The sequence below is a fragment of the Apteryx mantelli genome, chromosome 2 (assembly GCF_036417845.1).
Source record: "Apteryx mantelli isolate bAptMan1 chromosome 2, bAptMan1.hap1, whole genome shotgun sequence".
In the NCBI taxonomy this organism is placed as follows: Eukaryota; Metazoa; Chordata; class Aves; order Apterygiformes; family Apterygidae; genus Apteryx; species Apteryx mantelli.
The window spans coordinates 1,293,962-1,315,993 of record NC_089979.1 but is presented as its reverse complement, the minus strand read 5'-3'; the positions used below and the strand labels follow the sequence as shown (position 1 = coordinate 1,315,993).

At 52.8% G+C, this 22,032-nt stretch overlaps 1 protein-coding gene across 2 annotated transcripts in view; it reads left to right on the top strand.

Moving 5' to 3' along the window:
- Positions 1-860: 860 nt before the first annotated feature.
- The window catches only part of ARHGAP39 (Rho GTPase activating protein 39), a 78,341-nt gene continuing 57,169 nt past the window's right edge, over positions 861-22,032 (top strand). For both annotated transcript variants that reach the window (XM_067292253.1, XM_067292252.1), the window contains exon 1: positions 861-1,291. In XM_067292253.1, the coding sequence (XP_067148354.1) occupies positions 900-1,291 (392 nt within the window). In that variant the 5' untranslated portion in view covers positions 861-899. The remainder of the gene's footprint in view (positions 1,292-22,032) is intronic.

The window sequence follows — 22,032 nt, the reverse complement described above, 5'->3', positions numbered from 1 at the left end:
GGTTTCCGCTGCCGCGAGCCAGTCGCCACGCATTGAGGTGTGCCCGGGAGAGCGGTTTGGGGAAGGTGGCAGCAAGCCAGCGTGTGCTGGGGTGGGATGTGCACGCTGGAGAGCTCTGAGCTTGCACGGTGACGGGTGTCGAAATCGAGACCAAGGCAAGGGGTGTTGTCGGAGCAGCACGGGGAGCTGGGCTAGACCGGCGAGGAAGACTGCTGTCCCCCGTTCGGCTCGCCTCGTGAGCACTCGGGCTAGCAGGAGACGTTGAAGTCGTGTCCTGGAAGGTGGAAGGGAGGTTGAAACCATCGTCTGCAACTCTTGAACGGGCAAATGCTGCCGGGCCTGGTTGTCTGGACCACAGCGCAGGGCTGTGGCGTTCTGTTGCACGGAAAGTAAGTTCATCTCCGGGTTGGTGCCTCTGGCTGGGTTCTCTCCGTCTGGTTTCTTGCCTCCCCTCTACCCTTCACTACTTATTTTAAGTACCAACATGATGCTGAATGAGCTGCAGACGGGTCTGTGCCCTGGAGAGCTCAAGTTGCGAGACGCGGTGGGCTTGCGGTCAGAAGCGGTGAGCTGGTGCGAATGCTGTGAACTGAAACTCGGGAAGGTATTTTAGCAGGCTTGCAGATCAGCTGAATTCTCCTGGAAGCTGCAGTTTGGGGACTGGTTTGCAGACGTTTGCAAATACATGTTTAGCGTAAACAGTGCTGTGGGGCTCATAGTGTGCAAGCATGCACGGGGGAGGAAGCAAGTGTTGTCCGTCCCCTCACAAGCCCCCTGTCTTCTCCATCCTGCCTTCCCAGGTGATGCGTGTGCTCACTGCAAGCGTCTAAGTCTCCCTCTGTTTGTTCTCCCACAGGCTGGAATGGGTGGAAATCATAGAGCCTCGAACGCGGGAGCGCATGTACGCCAACCTCATCACGGGGGAGTGCGTGTGGGACCCACCTGCTGGGGTCCGGATCAAGCGCACCAACGAGAACCAGTGGTGGGAGCTCTTCGACCCCAACACCTCCCGCTTCTACTACTACAATGCCACCACGCAGCGGACGGTGTGGCACCGGCCGCAGAACTGCGACATCATTCCTCTGGCCAAGCTGCAGACCCTGAAGCAGAACACGGAGTCGCCGAGGGCCTCCACAGAGAACAGCCCCGGGAGGAGCAGTAATGTCAGCAGGGAGGGCAGCACCAGCTCCTCCTTGGAGCAGGAGCTGGAGGGCAGTGAGAAGGTGCAGGACCAGACAAGGTCGAGCCGTCAGTCAACTCAGTATGCGGTGGTGAAAGAAGAAACAGAAAGGTAAAAGCAGAGCTGGCTCTGCCAGCACATCACGGGCGCGGGCACATGCAACTAAGCTCAGTTATGGGGTAGCTGCGATAAATTGTTATGGTGCGAGTGCAGAGACTCTGATGCGCTTCCATTATTAAGGAAGAACAGAGACTAGAGCTCTTGTCCTGCAGCTCTTTATCTTTGTCGAGAAAAGGTATTTTAGAGATGGCTCCTCTAGCTAGATTACGAATGGGGTCTCTGCACGAGGTCAGAGAGAGTGGGATTGCTTATCTGTAAAGCAATCAGCAATGGGAGGAAGAGGTATAAGCACCTTTGAAAGGTGTTCCTCCTTGTTAGGGGCAACTTAGATGCTTTTCTAAAAGATCCATGGGAGAACTAATTTCTTGGCCTTTGAAATACCTGTTTTTTACGAAGTGGCACATTTTTAGATAATTTCCTTGGATGAGATTCCTCCCTGAATCTCCCTAACAAGGCAGTATGATTCTTGCTGCAACCAGGGGTTGTCCCATTGGTCTGTGGAGCTTCTAGGAGAAGCTTCAGACTGAACAGTGAGTCAGTGCCCAGTTTCTAAGGTCCAGTCGTAAAAGGATGCGAACAACATAACTGACACGTCTGCGTTGCTGCTCTGTGCGCTTTATTTCATGCTGTTATGGCTTGCAAGCTGCAAATCGGGTGGTTCATTACTTAATATATTTTTATTTTTTTAAACAATACCTCTTAAAATATTTGTAAACCGTCTTTCTATGCATCAGTCTGAACAGTGTCACTTGCAAATAATCAGCAGATAAATTTCTGCTTGTACCCAGTTCTACTTCCTGGCAGCTCCCATACAGAAACTGCGGCTGGGTGATCTCATTGCCATGCAGGAGCAGGAACAGGAACGCCCAGCTCGGCGAGTGCTTTCATGTGGCACCTCAGACTGATCTGTGCCTACGTGCGTGTTTAGCCCGTTTGTGGAATGAGGGTAGGCTTAATCTGATAGAGTTCTTGCACATCCTCTGATAGAAATGCTGAGTGTGTGGACAGCGTACTTCCGTGCAAGGCAGGTGCTATTTGGAGAGGCAGCCGGTTGTTCAACCAGATGGGTGCTGGGTGAGCTGCCTGGGGAGCTTCCACGGTAGATGGACACCACTGCCCGCCGCGGTCAGACCTAGGGGGGGGTCTGTTCAGGGTGCGCTGCCGCCTATTGCACGGGGGCCCCCCGTCTTTGCATGCCCATCCCCAACACTGCCGAGCCCTCGCCTGCTGCAGGCAGCAGCCTACCCTTCCCTGCCTGTCACCTTTCCCTCTCGCTCGTGGCCTCAAGTAACATCATCCACCGGAGGCCACTTGTGCAGGCTGCATCTGGCAACCCGTAAATTCTCAACTGCTGTTTCTGTGGGGAACGTGCAGATTCCCTCCTGAATGGGAACGTTTTTTTAAACTAAACTGCCAGCTTCCAGAATAGCCATAATTTTTCCCCCTCTCTGCACTTGTTTCATTTAATTGCAGCTGAGAAGAAGAATGTATTTTTCCCTCCTGCTTTGTGCTGGGCAGTGCATGGATATGGCAGAAGAATCCCTTTCTTGAAGAGTTTCAGTAATAAGACCCAGTGGACTCCAGACCTGGATCATACAGAGTGTAGCTGCTGAGTTTTGGGGCGTCCAATCAATATTTGCATCCTTCCTTTCCGTCCTTCCTTTCCTACCCCATCAAACTGCTTGTCCTTTCTCGAGAGGCCCTTTTGCCGCTCTGGCTTGCCCACGTGCCCACTATGTGAGCTGGATCTCCTATCCCTCTCCTCTCCTCCCTGTGCCGAATGCTTTCCCTGTGCAGATCTGTAACACCGCTTTGCTGCCCTAGACCTCTCCAGCCCATCCAGGTGTGCTTCCTCGATGCCTTCTCAGTTGCCCAATTCCTCGTTCTTCCATCCAGCCGAGCATTGCTGAGTTTGCGAGCGTTTTTGCCTTCTAATATATTCTTACTTTCCTCTTGGCCTTTGCCATTTGTGGCCTTACTCCATGTGCCCTGCCCTGGCGTGTGTCCTTGCTAGCTGTGTGGATGGTGCCAAAAAAATGAAGTGCTGCCTGTACGGTGCCTTTCTCATGGCTAGCGAATGGAAACAGGGCAAGCGAGGTGTTCGGTGCATCGGAGCGGGGAGGCCTGGTTCCCAGTCCTTGAACTGGAGTGGTCCCAATTAACCATGGGAACACTGTTTTCTCTCTCTCTCTTTCTTTTTTAACTCCCCATCACTAAGTCTTCTCTGGGTCTCGCAGCAGCTTCGTGAGGAGCCTTGATGTCGGTGATAGAGTAGCCCTTGCTGCCAACATGGGTGGTAGCTCTGAGCATGCCCCACTAAACCTGCTCTGGAGCTCCACGCAGCTCAATCCTGTTCCACCAAGGCTGCTCTTTCCATGAAACTGTGCCTAGTTCCTTTCCTGGCTGTGTAATTGCAGCTCCTGCAAAGCTTTGAGTGAAGTGGGAGCTTGTTCCTGCAGTAGCCTGAAGGGTTAACTAGGACTGAATGGGTGGATTTTGATCTTCATGCAGATGGTGCTGTGCTTTGCTGCAAGAACATGTGCGTGCTCAGTCGCTTCCTGGAAGAAGAGTTAAGATCCATTTTCTATTTTAGCTTTAGTACTCAGGATTTGTCACTTCTCTCTTTGGATTTTCTACCAGCATACTGGGCTGCAGAAGCTGGCTTGGACGTTGCAGTTGACTAACCTTTTGTCCTCCATCCACACGTTCTCTCTCCTTTTCCCGTGCTTTGGATATGCAGACATATTACAGGATACAATGCTTCTGGGAGGGGTGTGAGGAGCAAGGACCACACCAGGACTCCCACATAGAAAGGCTTAGCCTGTAGAAACGTTATGCTGGTTTTGCTAACGGGCGAGAACAAGCAAACTGTGGGGTGGGTTCGCTCCTGGCTGCTTGCCACCATTCGCGACGGGTTTGGGAATGTTCCCAGCAGCTGAAGTGCTCTCGACAGCACATGCACCCAGGCTCCAGCGCTATGGCTAGGTGGTCTGTCTTCATCCCTGCAGAGTCCTCTCGAGGCTGTGGGACTTGGAGGGCGACAGTGGTGGCTTTCCTTGGTTATGTGAACTGATCAGGGATCTGGAGTAGAGGCCCGTGATTCCTGGGTTTCAGTGCATCCCCCTCGATATGGAAGTGTCAGTGCTCTTGACCAAATGGCTGAAGACAGGCTGTAAGCATTACCGTGTCCTCTGGATTCACGGGAGCTCTCCTGGGCTCGGTAGGGCTGGAAGGCTGCATGTCCCTTCTGTCTGTGGCAATTCTTAGTCTTGGCCTCACTGGGTGACAGTGCAAAGCTGCTGCATCGTCTGGGGTTGAAGTGAGGCGCTGTGCTGTGGGTAACACCGCCTGCGGTTGTACACCTGTACCAAGTACTACGTTGAAGAAACCTCGATGTTCTAGCTCGGAAGGGCAGGATGGAAAGGTGTAAGCGTGTTCAGGGTCCTATCTGACTTCTGAAAATCGAAGATGTTACCTGTGAGATGGGGAACTGCTCTGCCCATCTCTATGGGATGGGAGCTTGAGGGTCTCCTGCACAGCGAGCATGAACGGGGTTCTCACTGGCAGCACCCCCAAGCCGCTGTGGTCTGCTTCAGAGACGTTTGGGTCGCTGGCCTAGGCAGGTCCTTCAGCTTCTCTGAGGTCACAGCAAGGCGGCCTGTCCCCTGATTTGCTTTTTCGGTAAAATCCTGGTGGCCTGTTAAGTGCTGGAGCAACTGCAGATGAGCCACGGGATAACACAGGTGTGGCAGCAAGGCCATGGCGTGCCATGATGTGACCAGGGCTCACTGCCTAGCTTAAAAAAAAAACACAAAACAAAACCCAAACCCCAGATGCCACTAGAGGGAGCAAATATTCTTGTTCGGCGGACAATTTCCACCTGCCTCTCCGGAGGTGACACAAGAAACTGGTCCTGTCCCTTCAGCTCAGCAAAAACCGTGTCGACATCCCATCCTGGCAGAAGCGCACTAATGTCTGGAAAACGTGATCCCTTGCCGACCTCCTCTCCTGAGGAAGTAGACCGGGCGTGCTGAAAGGCCTGAAAAGCCTTGCTGGGACCGCAGAGGTCACTGGGATCTGTTACGGGATCGATTTCCTGAACCAGAGGTAACCCTGTGCGGGGGCGAGGATGCTGCTTGCGGTGCGACGGTGGAGGACACGGTTTGCTCCTGCTGCCGCACTGCTCCCCAGCTCTTGCCGTGGCGCCAGGGAGCTCTGGCTGGAGAAGCTGCCTCATTTCCACCAGAACTTGTATATTTTTTGCTGCAGCTGACTCAGGTGCTGTGGATCGAACCGGGCAGATGCAGCATTTCTAGCAGGATTTGGGAGAACGCGAAGACGCAGGAACGTTGTTACAGCGCGCACACAAGTGTAACGCGAGCAGGAATCGGCAGCAAAACGGTTAAACGTGCTTGGCAGCGCATCAGCGGCTGGGAGAAGAGCCGTTTGAAAGCGCGGAGCGCGCAGAGCGGGGCTGGGGTTTTCAGGCGCTCCGCACTGCTGCATCCAGCTGCTGCATGTGCCGGGCCGGGGTATCTGCTCCAGCAGCCAGGGATCACTTCGGGGCTTGCCCGCTGCTCCATCTGAGGCAGCGTGAAAGTGGGGGTGCAGCAGAAAGTGCTTCTGCATCGGAAACTCACATTTCCGAGCAACGAGCTCTCGGACCCACGTGGGACGTGACAGCGAGGGCTCTGTAGCAGCGTCGGCCTCATTCGGCGCGGAGGCAGGATGCTGCTTGCAGCCGAGGAAACCCGAGGCTGGAGGAAGCTCCTGCAGGGCCCAGGCTGTGGTGTGGCGGAGCCTGGGTGACCGGATAGATTTTTTATCCGGCTCTGATTTCCAGGTTTCTATAGTGAAGCACAGATAAGGACGGAGGGCTTACTATGCTCATCTGTGCAAAAGCTTCCAGTGATGCAGAGATTTCATCTCTGGAAGTGGCTAATGCTCTCGGGCCCAGCACAGATAAGCTAAACGTGAGCTGGGCAAATTAAAAATTGATTTTTGATTGCGGCGATAGCGGCTGCAAAGGGCAGAGCTAGTTCAGGCGTTTGTGCCGCGAGCTCCTCAGCTTCTCGGGATTGAAGCTATCTCTGCTTTTTGTTGTCGGCTTCTGACCACCAGCAACTTAGAGGAATGAGATGAGAAAATACTGTATTTATATACAACATGCTTGTTCTGCGCCTGTCTGGGTCTTGAGACACAGCAAGGCTGCTTCAGGCGTAGGACATTATAGAACGGATAAACCAGGCACTGGTTGTGGGCGCTTAGAAATATCTGAAGACATGAAAACTGCTGCCGAAGGAGGCAGTAAGTACTGTGCCTGTTTCCACCTGAGGCATGGATAGGAGGCAGCTCAGTAGAGGTCGGACAGAGGAGTTTCTGCTTCTCGGGGACCTATAGGCGAAGCCAACCCCCAGCGAATAAAAGCCTATGGATGTCGCGCGACGTGCAGGGGGGCCTGCGCTGAGCGGTGGAGATGTCTGCGGAGCTGGAGACGGGTTGGGAAGCGTTGCATGGGATTTCCGCGGTGAAGCTTTCCTTCGAAGCGCAAGTGGTTAACATCAGGCTCCGTTATTCAAAGATGGTTTTGAGTATAATGATCTTTAGTTATGCAGATATCTAAATATTTAGATCGAGCTTATCATGGGATTCCATATATGGGCTTAAATAGTCTCTGACTTGTTAGTGACTTTTTTTTTTTTTAATTTGCAGCCTCGTGTTTTGCTTGTAAGCGTTAAAGCGCCTACCGCCGTGCGCGTGCTCCTGCTGCCCCAAGGTGGGCCGAGGCGAAATGTTTGGTGACCGTGGGCAAGAGCGTGACCTTGCGTGAGCCCTCAAGGCCCCTTCAGCCCTGCTTTCTGCAGCTTCTCTGCTTCGGTGGTGGGGGGCTGCCTGCCCACCTCAGTGGCGGCTTTGACCCTGGCGGGCTTATAAACACCAGCCTCAAGGCTGATGATCGTGGGCGGTGCGGTGAAGGCCACGCTACTCTTTCCGTTTCTTGCTCTGTTTTGGTCTTCCTCGACGAAGCGCGTCGGTTGTCCCCTCGCTGTAGGAGTGGACCTTAGCAGACTAACCAACCCGTGTGCAAGCTGCTCTCTGGGGCGACCCTTTGTGCACGGTGGAGAGCAAGCAATGAAGCGCTCGGAGAAGGTCTCAGCATGGCCAAGGCTGCGGCGCGCCGCTGGAGGGCTTGCCGGGCACCGGGGGGTTGCGACCATTGCTGGAAGCACCGATCTCGGGGCAACCCCAGGGCTGGGGTGAGCTGTGCTGCCCGCGAATAGCTAGAGAGGGACCCTGCGCTGGGGCTGATGGCCCGCGACACCAGGAGGGGCGACTCTCTGGGGTCATCTCTGCACGTGGGTGTATCTCAGCAGCGCCTCCCGTTTCCTGCAACAAAATCGAGGCAGCAGGATGGGCTGGGAGTTAGTTAGGGCAGCAGACCGGCAGGGCATGGTGGAGGCAGGTTCGGTGGAGCTGCCTCAAAGCCCTCCTGCGCTCTGCACGGTAGACGCCGGCGCTGGCTCGCTACCTGCTCGCTAATAAATAGCAGCTCTGGAAGGAGCTGACCTTCCAGCTCCGCCGAGGAAGAGTGCTGAGCGCGGGGTTTTGCCGAGGAGCAGGCGTGGGGCAGGGTGCCCGCGCGCCGAGCGGCGCCGCCGGGTGCCTGCGCGGGAGGCCGCGGGCAGCAAACGCGGGCAGGGAGGAGGGAACAAATGCAAAGGACGTGGCCAAGGCCAGCAGAGGGTGTGGGGGCACCGGCTGAAACGCTTCTTTAATAAGCTCATCTTCTGCATTGCCGCCTTATGGGACCAATGAGGTGATCATAAATGTAATGCTGTTGAGCACATCAGCGTCAGCTGCACGGTTGCAAAGCAAAGGGGAAGGGAGCTGCAGCGCTAATGACCCTGAGACGCGAAGGAGACATCTGTGTCCTGAGCATCACTTCGTGCATTGGAGATAACGACGGCAAACACTTCATTTACGCAGAAAGGAGGTTTAAACAGGGGTTTATTTGTGAGGGGGCAGATCTAGAAAGTGAGTTTGTGCAGGGCAGGTTGAATGTGCTACTCTAATGGCTGGGACATGGTTAAAGTCTCCTTGGTAGAAGAATTTAAAAATATGTTCTTCCAGTCCTTCATTTGGTTTCTCGTAGAGTAACCAAAGCTGGAAGGGAGCTCTGGAGGTCATCTGGTCCAGCCTCATGCTCATGCTCAACAGCACAGCAAGAGGAGCGCAGGACTCAGGAGTGCCTTGGACCCTTGCGTCCGGGGAATTTTTGCCACCGTCAGCCCCTTCATCCTCAGGGAATTTGCTGTTGCGAAGCAAGCTGAACTTGCATTTCTTACATTGCTTTAGCGAAACAGGATTTGCACATAGCTATAATCAGCAGCTGGATTCCACTCGGGAGACAGTGTGGTAGGAAGCTTTGCTGTGCTGGGTCAACTTGGCGATCCAGCATCTACGAACCTTCAGGCTCTCAACTGCAGGCTTATCTCGGTGGTCAGAGATGGTAGAGTGCTTCCCAGGAGGGTTTTCTTGCTTATGCTGTCTTGCCGTAGACTTTACCTTGCTTGTCTTAAAATGGTACCTTTTTTCCAAAGCATAACGTGGTAGCTGTGAAATCTCAGAGCAGGCTGCGCTCAGCACTTGGATTAGGTTTTGTGTCAGCTCATTGGTTTTTTGTGTCTTGTCTGAAAGTGTCTGCGGTTACTGGTCCATGCCGAGTCTTCCTGTTGTGACCGAGCACTTCTCCATCAGGTTGCTCTAAACCCTTGGAGAAGGCTTCTGCAGGAGGCAGAGAGGACGGTTGCTCTGAGGAGCTCATGCAGTTATCACGGAGGGTTTGGCCGAGCTTTGAGCAGGCAGCGTCACTGCTCTCACTTCACTGGGGACAAGTGACAAGCCCACGCTCGACCGACAGGCAGGGCACGTTCTCCGACCCGTCAGGAGAGCTTTCCTTGGACCACCACACACAACTCTTCGAATGGGGTGTCTTTCACTGAAGGTCCATCTCCTGGGAAACCGTGCCCAAGTTGCTTCTGAAGACTTGTGCTTTTCTTGCGGGTCTTTCCCAAGTTAGGAAGTCTGGTGTGATACTGGAGAAGATAAAACACAGCACTTAAATCTTACTGGATTAAGTGTAGCTGAGCTGAAATAGCTGAGGGGTTTTCCCTTACAAACCAATTCCTGAGATGCTTCTGAGCTGTCTGGGGCTGGGCCATGATGCTAATGGGCGCTGTCAGGTCTCTCGAGTAGAGCAGGGCACGGCTCTGCGGCTGAACCGTGCCGCTTTGCAAAACAAACTCTTCTCCTCCCTCATGCAGACAGCAGCCATTTTCTTCCTGCAGAGCCCAAAACGGCAACTCTGAGATTTGAAAGGTGGCTTAAACCTCAGATTAAAGAAAAATGCATGTTTGGCTTGTCTGGGGAAGCTGTTTCTCTGTCCCTCAAGTGAATGGAAAAATAAACAATTTTGTTCAGTCCTCTCAATTTATATTCTTTTCTGAAGGCGTTGTGAAGACCCGCCGTGCCAGGCTTGGAGCACAGGTGGGTCAATGACATAAGTGTCTCTGCAGCATCTGCTGCGCAGGGATTTTCCAGGTCTCCGCAGAGATTCTCAGTCCTCCGCAGACACGAGCCCGTGCTTTGAAGAGGAACCGAGGGAGAGTGCTGGGTTGCTTCAGCAGGTCACGCAGCAGGTCTGCAGCAACGAGCAGCTCTCAAAGATCTTCCCGCCCAACGTCTTGCCTCCAACAGTAGTTTAATGATGAAATTCGGGGTTCAGCTTTCTTCATTTGACCAGGGCAAAGGAAGTCGGCTGTGCGGAGAGTTGTTACCGCTGTCCTGAAAATGTGTGTCATGGTATTTACAAGTGGCTGATTAGTCGAAGGACTGTCACTGTGGATGCCATGTAGGGTTTCGATTTTTCTGGCTGGATGACAGCTCCGTGTTTGGTGGCAGGTCGGTTTGTGAGGGTGGTGCTGGCCGGGGCTCTGTGCAGCCTCTCCTTTTCCCTCTGAGCGCTTGGGCTTTGCCCTGGCGTTTCGGAGCTTTTCTCCTGCAGACCCTGCGGGCGATGCCGTGGGCGCACTGAGCCAGCGGAGAGGAGCGCAGCAGGACCAGCTCTGGCGTGCATTCGTTTGTGCTGCTCCAGCTGACGGACCCACGTGCTGGGGGCTTCCCTCCAAGCAAAGGCGTGGAGGGCACCGCAAAACACGCATCATGGCAGGAATGCTGCTTTGGCATTTCTGAAAGTAGCACAAAAAAAGAAGAAAAAAAAGGCTCTGTACCTTGTTGCCTTCTCCCTCCGGTGGTACCTAGGCCTAGAAGATCCTCTGCAAAGAGCCAAGGTGACCTCTGTAAATTCAGACCTCTCCTCTAAATGTCTGCTGTGGATGGACTCGTTCTCAAGCAGCACGTGTGCTGTCCTTGTGGCATGCCCAAGAGCGGGCGTCTCTTTGTACGGACAACATCTGGAAGCTGGAACAGCAGCCCCCTGCAGCTAAGACAAAAAATTGTTATGGGTTAAGTCCCTTAAGTGGTTAAACCGCGGTCTTGAGACAGTCGCTGCTCGGCATGAGGAGGAGAGGGGGAGGCTCTCTAACTCGCAGGCAGCAACGTAATATCGGAGTCTAGAAGCCAAAGCTGAAATGGGTAAATATTTAATGCTGGGATAACTAACCGTGGGAAGAGTTTACCAAGGGATCTGCTAGATCCTCATTCACCTGACATCCGTATTGACTCACTCCTCTTTAAAACATGTTCCTGACCGAGTCACAAGGTAAATGCCCGCAGACAGGACCTCCTGGGTGAAATCCCTGCTCGGTTGCAGAAACAAAAAATTCGGAGGAGCTTCCTGAAGCATGGAGTCTGCTCCTCGGCTGCTGTTACTGCATCGTACGATCTGTGTTAGACTGATCCGGATCAGCCCTAAATAGCTGCGTCTTCCCTCCCATTGCTGAGAGCAGAAGAGCGAGGCCCAGGACCTGGCTGCCCGGCTGGTCACCAGCGCTGCTGGGATGACATGCCGTCATGGCATATCACTTTAAATTCTTTTCTTTCTGGTGTTTTATCCACGGGGCGTCTCTTGAGAGAGAGCATTTGTGAGTATAGCCTGCGGGCAAAGCAGGAGGTCAGGGAGGACCAAACTCCCTTGTGGTTTGATGTCCGTGAATGCAGACGTTAGGGCTGGCGTCCCTTGGAGCAGGTTCATAGGAGTCACTCTCGTTATTACAGGAATGCTGCCAGCTTGGGGAGGGGAGCGTTTGAGGGAATTGCAGGTGTTCCTGAAGCTCTGCCGTTGCCTCGGCCCCTGCAGAAGGGCCGGGCAGCGCAAGGGGAGCAGCAGGAGCACGGGCAGCGTGCAGCGCTGTGCCGAGGAGCACCCGCGACAGACGTGCAGGTTTGCTAATCGGTGCGGTGCGTGTTTGCTTTGCTCTCCTTTTAGTTCCTGTTCCTTCGGGTTTCCAGGCTACTAAAAGCAACATTTAGGCTGTGACGCAAGGAGAGGCTTCGGAGCTCAGTGCTGGAACTCTTTTCCTACCTGTGCTGCCGGTTTCTCGGAGATCTGCCCCAGCGGATTGCGTTGTCCCTGGCGTTCCCTGTTTCAGCTGACGATACGTGCATGCCGATTGCCTCCCGGGGCTGCTCCTGACCTAGCATTTGCCCAGGGCGTTTGTGGAGTGAAGAACGACATTCCTTATTTTGCTCTGTCCCCTCTCTTTCTGTTTTTCACTTTCTGTTGGATGTGCTCGACTTGCATAAGAAAAGGCTTCGTGTCCTCAGGACACGAGATAGTCCCGCAAAGACGGCCAGGTGAGTAGAGCCATAGCTCAAACTCCTTTTTCCACCTGTTCCTTCCAGGCAGCCAAGCAGCCTCCAGGCAGCCCATTTCGAGCAGCTGAACCAGTCACAGCTGAGCTGTTCCTAAGATTCCCTAATAAGCGATTACCATGTCACCCCTCAGCTTGATATTCCTCTCTTGGTTCCATGAGCTCCTAAATGTACTGTGCAGTGACCCTCAAAAGCCTGATCAGGCATAGTTTTGAGCAGGAGACTAATCGGAGCCACCGAGTGATCTTGGGTGGGAGGAAAGGTAGCCAGCGTCGTCTGGGCACCTCGGCGACAGGGTGGGAATGGGCTTTCAGGCTGTAATTAAAGCCGAGCGCTCTCCGCATGAAGTCGCTTTCCAGGTCGCGTGTCTTTCCCCATCGCTGTCGCATGCTGCAAGCAGATTGCATGTTCCACGGAGCTTGCCCACAAAGCAGAGCTCCCAGGAGCAGCTCCCAAATTAACTGTCTCCCAAAGTCTTTTGTCTTGATTTATCCTGTGGTATGGACTTAACTGGGATGGGACCATTCCACCCCATGTTGTGACAAAAGTAAGGCTCCGTCTCTCTTTGCTCAGGCACTCTTGCTCTCTCCATCTGAGAGCAGGACTCTCATGTGCAGATGCTTGGCATAGCCATGAATTTCTCCCAATGAGTGGAGATGGTCAAAGGGGAAAAACCTCCAGATCCTTTTAGCTGGTAGTACCAGTTCTCCATATTGAAGCAACAGCTTGGTTTCTCAGATGTTGTGTTCAGAACTGCCAGCTTTCATGGCCACCATCACCTACTTTGCACTACTGGAAACAACTGGTGGGAAGCGGTAACTCCAGAATTATGCCGTGGACCACATTTTCTGTTCCACAAAGTGTGTTTTTGATTGCTTGTATATTCTGACTGAGGCTTTCCAGATGGAGATCGCTTCAGAATGGTGCTTGTGCGGCTGTATGGAGCTATCTACGCAACTTGTGCCTTTATTTACCTTTCTCACAGCCCCTGCAGGTAGTTCCTCAGCCCTCAGAGATGCACAAACCACAGAGCGCAAGCTGCTGTCCATGGAGATTTGTGGAGTGAGGAGATGGACCAAAATGGTACAACTTTCCCTCCTCGTGCAGTCTGTTTATTAGACAATAATCTGCTTCGGTTTGTCCTCTGCTCCAAGTCTTGGCAGTGTTTTTGCTTTGAAGATCAGGATGGGCGTAGCAAAGGAGAAACTGCTGCATACTGAATGATGATTATAAATCTTAGGAACTTTCAGAACTGTCGGATTATTTCCTTTAACCCAGAATCCTCTTTTTTTCATCTTGTTCTGAGGCATTTTGGACTTCCAGTTTTCAAAACCACAACTGCTATAGTAGTAATAATTTTTAAAAATTGCATTTATCCTACTTGCTACCCCAAGCAGAAGTCCGATCTTAAAATGTAGGACCAACTCCCTGAAATCTACCATGGACTTTACTAATGCGTGTTTTTTTTTAACACAGTAAAATCTGACCCTGGATTGGTATATGGACCCACTTTTGTCACTCCTCCTGTCTGATCTTCCATTTCAGCTGCCGTAATATTCCTTTAAAAATAAGTGCAGCCTTGCACACTCCCGTTCTCTGCAGGCCTGCGAGTGGGGAGCACAACTGACAAATGTTTTCCTGTTTGGTGAAAGACAGTCGGGTGCCAAGCAGGGATTTTTTTACGGAGAGAACAGTGCGACAATCAGATGTCTTTTCTAGCCGTCACTTTCCAGATGGCTTTTCAGATAAAGGGACCGCAAAAAATGATGAGCACGTGTTGAGAAAAACATGAGTCCTGGACTTCTTATTTTGCGGCATGTAATAAAAGCCAAGCGAGAGCGGTTTCTTGGGCAGCAGAGGAAGGTCTGTGCAGTTGTGCCAGTGAGCAGGGGTCCGCTGCCCGCTGTTGCCTGGCCTGGGAAGCTGCGATAGGGGTTGCAGTTTTAAAAGGAGCGTGGCAATAAATTGGGTTAACCTGCATTTCTTTGCAACTGCTTGCAATCACTTTGGGTAGGTTGTTCAACAATTACCTTCACCTAAATACTTGAGAGAAGATTTAATGGTTCTGCAAATGCTTCTGCTGACCTCGCGAATGGAGACGCGGGTACCAAACCACCTCTGGATGGGTTTCCTCACCGAGGTTGGTTCCTCAAGGCAGGTGTCTGGAGAAGTGGCCAGGCTGAGCCTGGTGGAGACCTTGTCGGCAGCCTGACCCAACGGGTGTGTTTGCAAGGAGTCCTGCTTGGTCTGGGGAGACGTGTGGACCAGCAGTGCTGTAAGACATTGGGGAAAGCATGTGGTTCGAGAAGGAGGTGCAGGCTTTCAGGTTGAGCTTCTCCTACCTCAGGTCATTTATGGCCTCCAGTGAGAGATGAGCCTTTCATGCCGTGGGAATTTAATGCCGTGGCTTTGTGAGACAGCGCTCGTCCCTGGTGGGGTCTGGAAAGGGTACTTGAAGCTGTCGTCTTCTGTTTCATCCTACGATGTGCTCGGACTGGGGATGCATGAGGAGGGCGAGGGTGTAGGGTCGCTGCTGGCTGTCGCTTGAGAGCCCAGCACGTTCCTTGCACCTCGCTGAAACTCTTCTTCATTCCTCCTGCCGGGGCCGAGTGGTGGTGCTGCCGTTCGCCAGGCATCCCCCTTCTCCCGGCTAATTCGCAGCAGCCCCGTTTTGTCGTTCCTTTGACAACTGTGCGGCTTTGATTCCTGCATGCTCGCAGGATGGAAGACTATCTCGGTTGGCTTCTTTTGGCTTCGATTTTCTTTTCTCGTTGCGATTGCCTCGGGCTAATCACATCTCAAGGCTTAACCCTTCCTCCTCACACCTTTCCCAAATACTCTGTGGAAAAATGTCAGTATTTGGCAGTTCTTCCCCATGAGCTCTGAGCCCGGGTGGAAGAGGAACGAGGGGAAGAAGGGCTCTCTGCATGGCCTATTTCTTTTTAATATTCTTTCCTTGAATTCTCTGCTGCCCGTGCAAAGACCGGATGCAGGATTAGATGGATGTTTGTCTAATGCAGCAAAGCGCTTACGTAGATTGTCAGACCCAAAATACAGTTTACATAACTGCAAAGAAAACCGTCGTTAAACTTTTATTAGAAGCAGTGGCTGTAATTAAGTGTATGAAGGCTTGCAGTCCGGTGATTAGAACAGAGGATTAGGCCCTGGGATTTCACTTCTATTCCTGGCTTTGCCATTGAGCTGTGCTATTTCAGTCAAGTCACTTTCCCTTATTTTAAAAATAAATGCGGTACTGTTCTCTTGGAGCCATTGTGAAATGGTGACACTTCCTATTTTAGGGGGGAAAAAAAAACATGCTTAAATTTTTTAACACATTTCTTAGGTGTGCAGTCCCCTCTTATTGATGCTTTCAGTGCAAGGCTTGAATTAGTTTGGTTTTATTCAGCATGTTAAGGACCCAAAGCAGACCAGCAAGTATTGATCTGATTTGAGTGTGTGATCCTGGAGGAGTTTACTATGGATTAGCCGTGTGAATTTTAAGCCAGTGACATTTCTCCGGTTTGGAAATACTGGTAGGTCAGTAGCTAAATACCTGGCTGGAGATACGCGGCAAGGGCTCAACTTGCACTCGCAATGACGAGCGCGACCGTGCTCCTGGAAAAGCGGTGCGTGGTGGAGCATCCCGTAGGTCTGCCAGGCCTCCTGGGTGCCTTCACCAGCCGGCAGCCAGGGAAGGAAGGGGCAGTTGGCCTCTGCCGTCCAGGCCTTGCTAAAGCTGCTGCACGGGTGCCCTGGCTCAGCTGCAGTGACGTGCTTTTCGAGCAAGGCGCTGCCTCCACGTGTCCATCTTGCTGTTTGGCCAAAGGCTCCCTTGCGAAAGCTGGCAGTAGCAGGCTTGCATCTGTGTTTCAACCAGTGCAATCCACAGTCCAGCGTATTCATGGAAAATCGCCTTCAAAATGACCCCCGCCGGAGCTGGCTGAAGGTCCGAGCCAGGAGAAGGGGGGCTGTTAGCAGCATCTGCTGGATTTCAGTAGCGTGTTGAAAACCTCGCCCCGGCATCAGTTTTAATTGTCATCGTGAAAGACATTTGGCAATTGGTTTGGGAACCTGACTCCGGCGTAATTAGCCCCGTGCAGGATCCCATTGGTCAAATAGGAGATTAGCTCAGCGTCCGGGGAGCTGGGCCTGAGCCGTGTCTGCGGGTGGGGTGGGCAGAGGACGGGAGCCGGAGGATGTGCTCACCTCGAAGCATTTGAACATGTTTATTTTTTCCCCTTGCTAAGTTGTTGTAATTTCCCTGTTAGGGCAGCGTAGGTCTCAGGAGTAACTGTCAGGCTCTGAGCACCCACAAGCTCTTCACATACATGGCGAGGGCACAGGTTGCGCTGGCCCTTGGTCTGTCAAGCTCTTAATCATGCGCTTGCCTGAGGCTGGAGTGAGCCACGTGGCTGGAAGCCCCGCAGGCATGGTACCAGGTGGGTAACACGGGATGGAGCCTGTTCTGCTAGGAGCCTTAGGCTTGTCCGTGCATGGAGCGATTCTGGGATAGCTCCAGTTCAGGTGCCCGAAAGTCAGATTTCCGAGCTGCACACCTTGAAGAGCGATGGAGATCTGAAGTTAGTGGGGAGATCTCTTTACCGCGAAATATGAGGGCCTTGTTGATGTTTATTGTCTCTGAAAGTGAACTAAAGTGTTACAAGGCTTCCTTATCCTGGCATAAGAAATCACACCGGCAGTTATTGAGGAATAGCCATTTTATTTTTGTTGCATCTTAATCTAATGCAAAGCTGTCTATAATGTGGTGATGCCCTAGAAGTCACAGTGTGTAGGGTAAGCGGTGGGGTGAAGCATGCTGGGCAGTTCCTGCAGGGCAGCCGGTGTGCTGTGAGATTATGTCTTGGCATATTTTGCAATCATTTCATCATTTGCATGAATGTGAGGACACTTGGAACTGATTTAAATTCATTTTTGGTGCATCAGTTAGACCACATTAAACACCTGTTTGACTGCCATAATTCAAAAATTGCTCTTAGTTTGGTTTAGCTGAAATCACTTCAGGGGCAAATTCAGAAACTAAATTACGGCCATTTTAATTGTAGAGTGAGGTTGGGTTGCCTGTGATGAAACAAATAGGCCTGGAAAGCTGGGTATACTAACATAACTACATCGTTGCACAGTTTAAACAGAACTAGGATTAGGTACAGAGACTTTGGCCTGCTTAGCCTTCTGGCAGAAGCATCATTGACTGTCCTGTGTTTCTTGATAAGGACATTAGGGAGGAGAAGGGAGACAGCTTTGGTTGCACCAACTGACAGCCACCATCATGAGTTTGTCCCCTTTTAGGGGGAAAAAGAGCACATGGAGGAAGATGTGAGATGTGTCTGGTACAGACCAAGGACAACCTTGCTGCTTCAGAGAGACGGGCTCTGTGTAGCCTTGCCAGTTACCTAAGGATGGGACAAAGCAGCCTTCGTCTTGGTTCAAATACTTCTCCGACTGCCTCTTTTGGCCTGGGACTTGGTTCGTGAAGAGGTGCAGGCTCTGGCCCCTTTGCCAGATCCTTTAAACAGAGGACGAGAGAGAGGGTAGGCAAGAATCGCTGAGGTTGGGAAGGAAGGGGGCACTCCAGGGAGCGCTCCCTTTTGTCAGGCCAGGCTGAGGGTGGCATTCACAGCAGTGTGGTGGCATCCATAGGAGTCCTGAGGGACCTGGCAAGGGTGGCAGCCAAGGGAAAAGCAGTCTGCCCACAACCCTACTGCTGGGGAAGCACAGGCCTGTCGGTCTCACTTTGGTTCCTGGGAAAATCGTGGAGCGAGTCCTCTTGGAAGCCATTTCTGGGGATGTGGATGAGACAGAGGTGACTGGGAATGGCAAGCATGGATTTACCAAGGGTAAATCATGCTTGACCAACCTGATTGCCTTCTGTGATGAAATAACTAAATATTCGGGTGAGGAGAGAGCATCCGCCTTGACTCTAGCAAGGCTTTTCAAGCACATTCTCCCGCAGCATCCTTGTGCCCAAGTTGGGACATTAGAGTCCAGATGGGAAGACTACCAGATGGATAGAAACCTGGCTGGATTGTCAGGCTCGGAGGGTAGTGGTTAATGATTTATAGTCTACCTGGAGGTTGGCTCTAAAGGAAGTTCCTCAGGGATCTGTCCTGGGACCTCTCCTGTTTCACATCCTCATCAATAACGTGAGGAGGGGACAGCAGGTGCCCTCATCAAACCTGCAGACAAGTCACCCTGCCTGAGACAAGGGCTGCTGTTCAGGGGGACCTAGACAGGCTGGAAGAACGGGCTGACAAGAACCTCACAAAATTCAGCAAGGACAAATGCAGTATCCCGTACCCGGGAAGGACTCACCTCTTCCGAGGTAGAGCCAGGCTGGCTGGGTAACAGCCCTGCTGAACAGGACCCAAGGGTCCTGGGGGTCACTACGCTGAACACGAGTGAGTGGTGTGCCTTGGTAGCAAGGAAGCCTAATAGCATCCTTGGCCGTATCAGCAGGCATTCAGCCGGTAGATCAAGGGAAGGCCACAGTGACCTACTGCATGTAGTTTTGGGCTCCACAGTACGAGAAAAACTTGATAAACTTGAGCAAGTCTAGCGGAGAGCCACCAAGATGGTTAGGGCCTGGAGCACATGACGTAAGAGGAGCGGATGAGGGATGAGGCTGACTTAGCCTGGAGAAGAGAAGGTTTTGGGAGAGACCTCAGAGCACCCTTCCAAAACCTAAAAAAAACCATGCTCTTTTCCAGCGTGATTGCAGCACTGCTGTAGCAGGATCAGTTGGCCCTTTTGTCAGAGTGGATTTTGCTTTCTATGATCAGCTTTCTGCAAATTTCTGGGTGTGATTTTACACACTGGGACTTCTGGCACATGGTGCGGCCCCTGTAGATCGCTGTCCATGCAAGCATTTAAAGCCATCTCCCTTATCCCCTTCGGAAACTAACTGGGGTTGAACTTCCCAGAGTATCCCCATAAACGCAATTCCCTACAGCAGAGTTCAGGAGTTGTTTAAGCTGCTGCTGTTTTGTTGTGGCACTTCTCCAGATGTTCATGGGAAATCCATGGTTGCGGCTTGGTACCTACCCGCTCTCTGCAACTGGGGCGGTGGAGGAGAGCTTGTACTTGCACCTCCATCTGCGGTTTGGTGATCCGTGACTTAAATGGCTGGTGAGAGCAAGCTGTGCCTGGACCTGGAAGCGAGCAGGGGCTGCTGAGGAACGCGTGCATGTTCCCTTCTGCTGCTTTGCCCTTTTTTGGGGGGAGAGGAGAGTGGCCGAAGGCAGGGGCAGAGAGCCCTCAGCCCACCCTGGTGAAATCTGCTGGGAGTGGCATAGGAAACCCATCTGCGAATGCGGATTTTTCTTGCAGTGGCTTGCTGCGGTTTTCACTCAAACTGATCGCTCGTTGATTTAGGCTAATCCGTAATAAGCTTTCTTTAAAATAGAATGACAGTGTGCATCAGGCCTGCGGTACTGCTCTGAACTACTTGCAAGCCTCTCGTGCAGGCTACTGCTGCCGCCCGGCGAGGAGGCCGGGCCGAGCATGGCGCGTTGGGGCTCACCTCGGCCACGGCGAGGCTGGGATGGGCAGCGTGGTGCCCTGCGGAGGAGACGGACCTCTTCACGCCCCTGCCGGGGTGGCAAAACCCCTGGTCTTCAAACCGTGCTCTCGGAGATGAGGCATGCACCACGGCCTTGAGAGGCTTCAGCAGGCATCTTCTGGGACCGTGAGGCTTGCGTTCGGGAGACAAGCTTTGCGTCTTGACACCAGAATGTCAGGAATGAGTCTTTTGGGTGGGTTTTTTTTTTTTCTGCTTCCTATTTTCCTGCTCGGAGAAAGGAGGCGGCTCCCCCTGCGTCAGCATCTGAGCAGCCGGCAGCGGGAGGTGCTGCCAGCGCGGCCGGTCGCGTGACGGTTTCTTTTGCTGTAGCTTGTCTTTCGGCGCAGCAGCTTTTTCCCGCAGCTGTCAAGATATCTGGGGCTTGAGCAGGTAAAACGCAGCAGTTTCGTTACTGGCACTTCCCTCCCTTGCTGCTGGCATCGCATGTAAATCTAGATGATAAAATCTTCAGCGAGGGCCCTTTTCTGTTTCTCTTCTGGGTGACATAGCAGCCTCCAGCTGTCCTGTTCCCCAGGTTGTTTTCTCTAAAAGATCCCGGAGCGAGGGTGGAAAGGTGCCTGGGAACGAGGGCGGCCGGTTGTGCCGCGTGCCGCCGTCAGCGATGCGCAGCCGATCTCGGCAGTCTGCCGGCACGTGACAGCGTGTGCCCAGCCGGGGCTCGGCAAGCGCGAGGGACGGGATTTTACCGTCTCGTTAAGCACATCGGAGGAGAGCGTTCCCCTCCTGGAACATGAGGAAAGCCAGTAGGTACAACCGGATGTCACGTTGGTGGCTTTAACATCAGGCGTGCCAAGGTCCCAGATGATACGCACTTGAGGGAGTGTGAGTTTCTTGAAACGACCATTTGGGACCATTCTTCACCACGGGAAGACTGATGTGCGTGGAACGAACTGGTGTATTTTTGAAGCCTGATGCTGCTTGGCAGGGGACACCGTGCCTGCGCTGGCCGTTGGATGGGAGGAGAGACGGGTGGCTTGACCCAGCTGTGCCAGCGTAGCACCTCGATGCTGGAGTGGGGTTGCGTGATAGCTTTTCTTCCAGCCTCTGGCATCTTCAGGCTGTGTCTCCAAAAATACTCCCTCTCGTCTGTCAACTGCTTTCTGCCCTACTGTGGCCAACTAAGTATCTCTTGAGCAGTATATATTTCACACCTAATAAGTAACCAGCTGTGCATTGTTCAGTGGATATCAGCCATAAAAACATCTCTGGAGGGCTGGAGGCCAGGCCAGGTCTGTAAGTGATGCTCTGGCAGCAGCCACAGCATCTGGCTGCCCAGCCTGAGCTTGGTGCCCGATGCACCGGTGCTGTCACCCTTGGTCCCAGAGAGCCAAGCGGAGCTGAAAATGTTCCGTGTCTGTGCAATCTGGAAATCTAGAAATCTAGTCCCTGGAGGAGGAGGTCATAACTTCTCGTAGGCCTCTAGACGTCACTGGTGGTGGTGGAAAAAACTGTTTATCCAGGACACAGTGCTGTAAGGCATTCAGCCTTCACCCATGAGGCTTGATGGTCCTGCTTGGGCAGCAAGCTGGCTCTAGTCAAATCATCATGGGGAAGCACCTATGTTCCCACCAGAGCGTGTCTAGGGATGCTGTCATACATCTCTCACGTCCTTCCACTGCAGAGGAGGCAGTTCCCCTGGACCACAGGTGCTCTAATCAGAGGAGAAGACTTTAGCTCCTTGGGAATCTCCAGGCCCGTGACCACCTTTAAAAACAGAGCAGGCATTTCTGTGCTTCCTCCTGCAGTGCAATGCAGAGCTTAGCTCTGAAGCCAAGGCCGTGGGCTTGGAGAAACCTTTGCCCTCTTCCCAAAGCCAGCACAAAGCCGCATCTTTCATACAGGCTAAAACTAGTCAGAGGGAAACATAAGAAAAAAAGTAAATGCCAGTCCTGTAAACCCACCTAGCACGGGACGGGTGTTTAACAGAGACCGTGCGGGTGAAGTCGGCGGCGGTAGGAGCCTCTCCACGCCGTGGGATGGCTCCTGATGCAGCAGGCAGTGCCTGTGCTTTAAAATGTACCGCAACGCGCGTGCCGGCACTGCTTGGGCTTCAGTCAGCCTGCGGTGGTTTACGAGTGGACTGGTTCGGCAGCGGAGGAAGAGCGCTCCCCTCCTCGCCCTCCCTTCCCAGCCTTGCTCCGCAGGAATGGGAGCGAAGCCACCGGCCATATGTTCCCGACTGCAGACATTAAAGGGGGAACTTAACCTTTGCGGAGACATCAGTCACATAACAGTACAACACAGGCAGCTGTGGAAAAGCCTGTTTACATCCTGTGTGACAGGGGCTGCTGTGATTTTTTTT